General features: G+C 43.3%; 1 protein-coding gene across 1 annotated transcript in view; it reads right to left on the bottom strand. All coding sequences in view use genetic code 11, as the record gives it.

The window, feature by feature from the left end:
* Positions 1-7744, bottom strand: part of EGR_06934 (Transmembrane protein) — a gene marked incomplete at both ends in the record, with an annotated part of 23316 nt that overhangs the window by 11813 nt on the left and 3759 nt on the right. Inside the window, 7 exons of the mRNA XM_024496183.1 lie at positions 1396-1957; positions 3261-3895; positions 5527-5827; positions 6197-6283; positions 6702-6869; positions 7207-7317; positions 7424-7606. Of these exons, the coding sequence (XP_024349386.1) occupies positions 1396-1957; positions 3261-3895; positions 5527-5827; positions 6197-6283; positions 6702-6869; positions 7207-7317; positions 7424-7606 (2047 nt within the window). The remainder of the gene's footprint in view (positions 1-1395; positions 1958-3260; positions 3896-5526; positions 5828-6196; positions 6284-6701; positions 6870-7206; positions 7318-7423; positions 7607-7744) is intronic.

The raw sequence follows: 7744 nt of genomic DNA on the forward strand, positions 1-7744 counted from the left end.
GCATGGAGTACAATTACGATGACTCAAGTATTAAAAATCTGCATGCAATAGAATCTAAACTAAGGCGCAGTGCAAAATTTCCTAGTTGTGTGAGCCATCAATAATGCTACTTGATCCAGCTTTATGAGAACCATTTTTATTCTCGAGATTTTAATATTCAGGGAGCACTCAGTGATTAGGCGTGCATTTCGTGTAGTGGAATTGGTGCGTTCCGAAGTTATCTAGGTGTGTAGTTGTAATAAAGTAATAGTTGGCTATGCAAACTACTTAGTCCCTAGCATTTGGACTTCAGAAAGACGAGGCCACCCAGACTACTACTTAACAATTAAACTTCCTCCCCGATCTATGCATCTTATAACATTAGTGCCGCATCACCAGCAGGGTTTGTAAACCAACTTCTAGTGAACAACAGTTCTGGCTTTATTTGCTGAAAACTCCTCTAAAACGTCATTCAGGGAAGGTGTCTCTCGTGGAAGATTGAATTGGCAAAAGGTCACAAAGGAAGGCCAGTTTAGATTGTGACTTATTTCTAGTACCCTCATCTCGAGTTCTGCATTCGTAACCGGAGAGAGAAGCGCAGTACTTCAGAAAGGTGATTCAGAATATCATGCGAAAAAGGATGCAAGAAAAGCGGATGAGATTGTGAGATATTACTTTTTATTGCTCACTTCATCAGGTAAATTGCACTTAACAAAATGTTCCTACAAGAAGCACACCCTTCCTGTAAAAGCCCTTACAGCTACAATACATAAGAAATAAATCCTAGTCCTCAACACGTCTTTACGCAGTGATGGATAATCATATCATAACCTTCACTTTCATCTTGTGGATGGACTATAGTACACCCAGCCGCCTTGTGATAGCCGTGGTAGAAGAGTAATCACGAGGATAGCTGGTGACGACACCAAAAAAAAACAAGATGAGGGCGCTGTAGCAAAATGATATGCCTTGATTTTAATCACTATGATGCCATGGAGGCTTGCTTGTGCAGCCTATCTGCTGGTCAATAAGAAAGCTCCTCCAAGACCAGAAGCTTTAAAGTTTGCTTTGGCAGTGGTAACCGAATCCAGTAAAAAGGATAACGATCTTGATTTCATTGCCTAGAGGCGGTACTTGAGTATCAAAGAAGGAGAGGATCTATTATGAATAGCTAAATCTGAAAACATCCGCCACAAGTCCATGCTCACTTTTAAAAAATGTAGGGAAACTGTTCAACAGGCAGGTTCTTTAACTTTTGCCACAAGTCATGAGATGAGCCAAAAGGAGGACTCGGATTTAACTTACACAGTGACCTAAGGTGTCCCTCATTAAATGTGAAGGAGAAAAGAGCTCCATCGGGGATCGAATTATTCAAGAGAGTTGCAGACACCCGACACAGCGACAAATTCCTCTCACTCGCAGCAGCAACCGGACACAAGGCATTTCCACTCTCCGAGCGCAGGTCGTACCGCGCCACATCCACAATGCCCGCCAATGGCGTGCTCTCACACGCCGGATTGACTAACAAAGGATTGAAACTAACTGCTGCATCAAACGCAAGGCCTGTTGCAGTGGGAAAGGTCGTAAAACTGCGCTCACTCCCCTCCGTGGTGTGCGAGGATGAGTCTATGGGCAGGAGGCCGCTACGAACACCCACCACCGCGGTCCTAGTGACTGTTTGCAGAAGCACCGTCTCCAGAGCTGTGAGATTGTTGCGAAGCAGGAGAAGGGAGTTGTCGAACTTCGGATGGTGGTTATACCCAATACTTTCATTGTGGAAGGCACCCGGTGTGAAGGTAATTAAGTAGGTCACTTCACCCCCCTTTGGTGGGAGGACGTAAACCGGACAGCAGGTGGGCAGGACAACGTTTTGAAGGCTATGATAGTGGAGAACCGAGCGAAGAGAGGCCAGTGAGTCGTCGTCAAATTTTGCCGTGTCCCTGTACGAGGTGAATCGCCCAGTTCTTTGTGAAGGATGCTGCAAAGTCAGTAAAAAGAGAGGGCGGATTAAGTTACAGACGTTCCGAGATGAAAATGTCCTAAAACGATAATTGCACATGAGCATATTTAAAAAATTAATCACCAGTGACACTTATATGTGACGCTCAGATTCTCTTGTTAGAACGCAGCGTCTCAAGTTTGAAACGTCTTAGCAGTTTCTAATAAGTGGTCGCAATAAATAGAGTGTAGGGCAGATAGGTTGAGTTTGGAACAACACAATAAATGTATGGAGAAGGTTCTCAATCGGGGAATAATCAGATAACGTTCTCTTAGTTTTCGAGCAACAGACAATTTAATCCGTTCGGAGATGCAAGTATTGATGTCGGAGTGAAACAGGGGAACATTTGAGTGGCTGTAATGTTCGATTTTGTGCATAGAGTTTAGAAGCAAACATGCTAAGGAACTGCTCATAAAATTCCTATGGAGTGGGGATTTGTGATCGCAATCTGACGGCTAGATGTTCCCTTTGTTGTAATAAGTTAAGCATAACTTCTATTGATGGCCAAACAGCATTAAAGTGGGCAAGCTGCAGAAAAGAAGAATGATCTAATGGAAGGTCCTGATTCTACCAAATAGATACCAAAAATACAAAAAAAGGAAAGATGTCTACTGTGAATGTCTGGATCCGATGAGATTTACCACAGGAGAGCTATCAAAGTGGCGTAGTTTTTTTTAAAAAACATCACATTTTCAAACTAAGCGAGGTCATCACTAATACAAAATAACATGGATGTGCTAAATTAAACTTGACCTTACAGAAATGCCTACTTCTGAGCACGTGGTGCCACCTTCCCTCATGTTGCCTTTGGGCAGGTGCTCCCACAAAAGTCCAATGGTATATGAAAAGATCCTGGCTACCGAAAAGCATTAAACATCCAGCTGTATCTCCCCAATCTGTCTATTCTCGGTGAGGTTAAGTTTCAAAATGATGCGATACTTATCAAACCCAAATCCGCAGGATAAATACCACCAATGAAATAGATGAAGTGATGTAAAGTCATAATCACTTCCGTTCTTGTCGTGCGGTTGATAATAATATACAGGGAGATTCGAGACAACCGAAGCAGAATAAACCACAAAGAATGCCAAGGACGATGCTTAAAGGGAGGAGAATAGAGCTATGCAGCAAAATGACATTTAAAAGTACATTTAACTACGAGAACTATGCAGCCTCCACGGCTTCTCCCACAGCATGCTTCTAGCCTCCTACCCCTTAAGTGGGGCGAAATACCTTCTGCTTTATTGCCTTTTTAGAGACGACTCGTAGTGCTGCCACATACCCGCGGAAACTTTGCCAGATGTTGGGGTACATGGGCAGCAGAAAATAGTTCCGCTGTAAGCGACGGCATTTGCTCCACCATTTCGGTGTAATTCATGTTCAGCGGCAGAAGATCATCAAGCAAGATGGGCTGAATGATGAGAGGCTTCTCGGTGGGATTAATGAGAGTTAGACGACAGGTAACCACCTCTGTGACAAGGTTCTGAATCCATAATTGTGCTAAACCCTCAGTGGAACCAAACTGGAAGTTCAGGTGACAGGGAGAGGAGGAGGGAGTGGATTTAGCGTTTGCCTTCTCATATGTAACCCGTTCACTGAGAATGCGAGGCCAGATGAGATTAGCCACTAGGCGACCGACGAACGATGGCTCTTTGTCTATGGAGTGAATAGCAACGCGTCCAATCACTTTGCACTCCTCAGTAGGCTCAGCAATAAACGGGGCGACACCAACAGTAGCTACGTGGATACGACGGGTCAAAGAGCGCCAGGCGTTTCGTAGCTGAGTAAAGAGACTGGCCGAAAACCGTAGACCAGGAAAAAAGGCGATCCCGGAACTTGGAGTAGATGTGACGCCATGGTTTGGCAAGCCCTCATCCTTTAAGAAGGGGAAGAAGTTGCTTGCAAACCAGTATCCTCCTAAAAGAAAAACCGATGTACTTCAATCATAATGCTCTGAGTGGCATTTCAACATTTAGAAAACAAAGGCCAGGTTTTATACTAATCACACCTTCAACGAAACAATCAGTTGGCATTTTCGACTACGTGACAAAATGCATTGATGATTTTAAAGGAAATTCCCACTGTTTAGGCACAAATTAAATGATCGGTAAGTAAGTTCAAGCACTAACTCATTTGGAATGCCTTTTTAACCTAACAGTTAGAGGACTTCAAATAAAGTGGTATCATGCAAGGTAAAAACGAAAATTAACGCTAATAGTACATGTCAACCGATTTCTGTGATCTGTAGACAGGTGGTTGAAAAATCAAGCATTATAGGCAGCACCGACTGTACGTCTAATTTGGGATTAAAAAAATGTTTCAATGTTTCACAATTTACGACACCTCTTTCAGATAGGTAACAGTGTAAAGTGGAATTTTTAAGATAACCTACCTTTCTAAGAAAGTCATGAATTCACTAACCCACGTTGTCACCTCACCAAAATGCCCATTCACTTGTTTTTTTTTAAGAATTTGCAAAGTGGAGTTCATAGCATTCAGAACTGAAATTGATTGCAGTATTTTAAAGAAAACTTTTTTAAGGCATAAAATGTTGCCGAAGGTATTGTGGATTCAGGTAGGCATGCTGCTTGTATCCGATTATGCGACTTTTGCCTATTCAAAATAAATTCAAATAGGCTAAAGTGGCATTATGGAGGTAGAGAAACTCTCATAAAGATGCGTTAATTATCTTTATCGGGAGGAAAATGAATAAATGAAGTAATTAACTAATTGCTAATAACTCAATCTTAGCAAATAGGAGAGCAGCTCCATCTCCCGACGATTTAATGTTTCAGGTTAAGTGAAATCTCTAGATTATTCAAAGTTTCGCCTTCACTTACGTGTCTAGGCTAAAATTGGGAATTTTTATGTGACTATAGCCAGCGTTCACCTCTATAGTCAGCTGACTGACCCAAAAGTGACCTCGCTCTGGCAACTTTATCAGAAGGAAATGTCTCTCCCTAAATGATCAGGGCAGCCAGTGGAGGAATGTTTACATTAAACGAGATTTTCAGAGTTAACCCAGAACCTAAACGTCATACCATTGAAAAGGGAATGCCACTATGGTAGCAGTGACAAGTGTGTCCATATCTCGCATTAACAGCCGGCGCAAGTAATCGCAGACCGACCCAGACATCACTACTCGAGGCAGCAGGCGACAATGTTAGCCACTTTGAGCATGAAACAGTGGGTAATTATCAAACAATTTTCTTTTAAACGTAGGCTTAGAACTCAAACTCGTACATACAAAGTCTTTAAGTATTGTACGATACGGGAACGATGAGCACAATGACTCACGAAAATCAGCATCTAGCAAAGTTGGTGCACGCTGGGTACACAACTTCCCCATGCAGAAGTTAAACGTTTCGGTTAAGCGTTTGGAAAAGAGCACAAAGGGGGATGTAGCTGGAGACTGTGTGCAGTTTGCACTCCTTAAAATTAACCCATATTTTTTGTGAAGTCAGAAGTCCCGATACAACTCGAACACCCATCCCGCCAGAAACGAATAAGCCGCAAAGCACGAGGAAGACAGCAAGTGAAGCTCATACCCTTAGCACTACCAACTTCAAATCCGGCATAGCATACTCGAGCAGAAGCATCATCATTCTCAAAACCAGAAGTTGTAGATGCTGCAAGGATCTCTCTGCAACCAAGCCAAGCGTTGTAAGACAGCACACCCATTAGCGTGGTCCGATTGGGCTCGAGGTTAACCCATGTGACCCCAGCAACATGGGAGAGGTCAACTCGAAAGCTGGGCATGCCGTGAATGGAGTGGAACTCAAGTGAGGTCACTTCCTCCGGTCGGGCGAGGCTGCTGGGCACCAGAATGTCCTGTGAGAGAGGCTTTCCCTGGAAAAGAAAAAAAAAAAACAAATCGCCTGGTTTGATGCTTCGCAGTGGAATGTGCGTGGGTGTACTTTTCAACTTTTGCGCAGAAGCAATTGGGTAGTAAGACGTGCCATGAGAGAACGTTTTACAGATTCACACTTTGGCAGTGATGGCAAAGAAAATGCAATTTGGCAAGTCGAATAGCTTATTTGCGATAATCGCCAAGACTGATGACTGCTAGGAGGTCTGTTACAAAGTTCACACTTCCATGCCATCTAAGCTGAAATTGCAATCCACCACTGGGGTGGTTGTCAATGGCATCTTCGCAGCACTTAACCAATGTGTACATTAAGGAAAGGGAAAGAGGCAATCAGTCCATTTAATGCTTACAGGGAAAACTGAACCCAGATCGAGGACTGGCGGTTCCATTGTCAACACTTTGGCAGGTACACGAAACCTCAGAAGTTTCGAGATGGACTGAAAATGAGGGGAAAATATCGGCCTTAAGTCAGTCATGATATGATGGAATTGCAAAGGTCAAAGTAGGACAGAGGCAAAAACTCACAACAAGTTTTGATTCGACTGTTAGAACCCATTCAGTGGCAGAATCGACCTGTTCTTGATTGAAAATGATCGAAAAGTGCATCCAACTTGACGGTTGAAGAGTCAGCTAAAAGGAGAGTTGAGCTTAAATTTATGCCAAAAGATTTCAAACACAGGTTTTGGACTAGGATCATGTGATAAATGGTTTTTTGGGTCGCAGAGTCAGAGGTGCCTTCAAGAAAAATGCAAATGCACAATACTAGGACAACTTCCAGCGGAGTCATCTCGCAATCGCATAAAAAAGGCCAAACGAGTCGTGGTTCGTGGATACTTTTTGCGCGCTCTAGCTTACCGGCTCAGAGTTGCAATTCCTTCCCGACATCAAGATGACCTCAACCTCGGAGCCTTGGTGGTGGTGGCCGTGGTGATGACAGAAGAGACCTGAGTGTTGCCTGAGTTGAGCAAGGCTAACACACAAACTTCCGGCCGGACTATCCACGAGTAACCGCTGAATAACCACCTACAACAGCATTGGGAAACTGCATCGGCATCAGGATGCTCAGTTGGGGCATCTCATTGGGTCTAACGAATGTGTCCTCCCAATTAAATTATTTGAGCTCGGCGTCATGAACATGTGGCATCTGGCATTTCATCAGTTTGTAGTAAATGATTTCACAACACCACGACTCAAACACCAAGGCAATAAAAGCAATTTATAATCTCCTTGAGATGGTAGGGCAGTCAATCACATCTTGTTAGCACTATATTTTTGCCTTGGACACTGATGGTGAGGGTGTTAAGGTGCTTGCAAAGCTGAAATGGAACAGTAGTTAATGGAACTGCTTCCTCCTACTTACTGCAATGGGATTCGGGTTTGAGATGTATAAACTCCGAGTGTATTGGCTGCCCACATCGAAGATATCAAATGTCAGAGCATCATCAGAGGTCTCAGCACTTGGAGATAGAATCTATCAAAATAAATTGCATACCAGACTCGCATCACTATACTCCCCTAGACAGCAAGATTATCAGCATAAATGACTACGGAACTAATGGTGCGAGAGAGAATAATACCTTCAGTTTGGCATCGTAGAGAGTGAAGGGTATGTGAAAGGATGATGCATTGGTGTAGAAGGTGAGGTTGAATGAGGTTATTTTGCACTCGAAAACCTTCTCCTGTTTAAAGCCTCGAAATATGATGGAAACGTTTGCTGACGCCGTAGGAGGTAGATACTCAGCTTCGGCGAGACCGCCGATCTAGGAGGGTGAAAAAAGAGTTTTGCAAGCACTTTTATAGGAATTATGCTTAGTGGACTAAAGCTTAGTAAGCTATGGGTTGCGTGGTAGACTGTCATAGAATAAAATAGGCTATGAAACGACAATTAAAAATGAGGC

Source organism: Echinococcus granulosus (genome assembly GCF_000524195.1).
Source record: "Echinococcus granulosus chromosome Unknown EG_S00066, whole genome shotgun sequence".
NCBI classification, from domain to species: Eukaryota; Metazoa; Platyhelminthes; class Cestoda; order Cyclophyllidea; family Taeniidae; genus Echinococcus; species Echinococcus granulosus.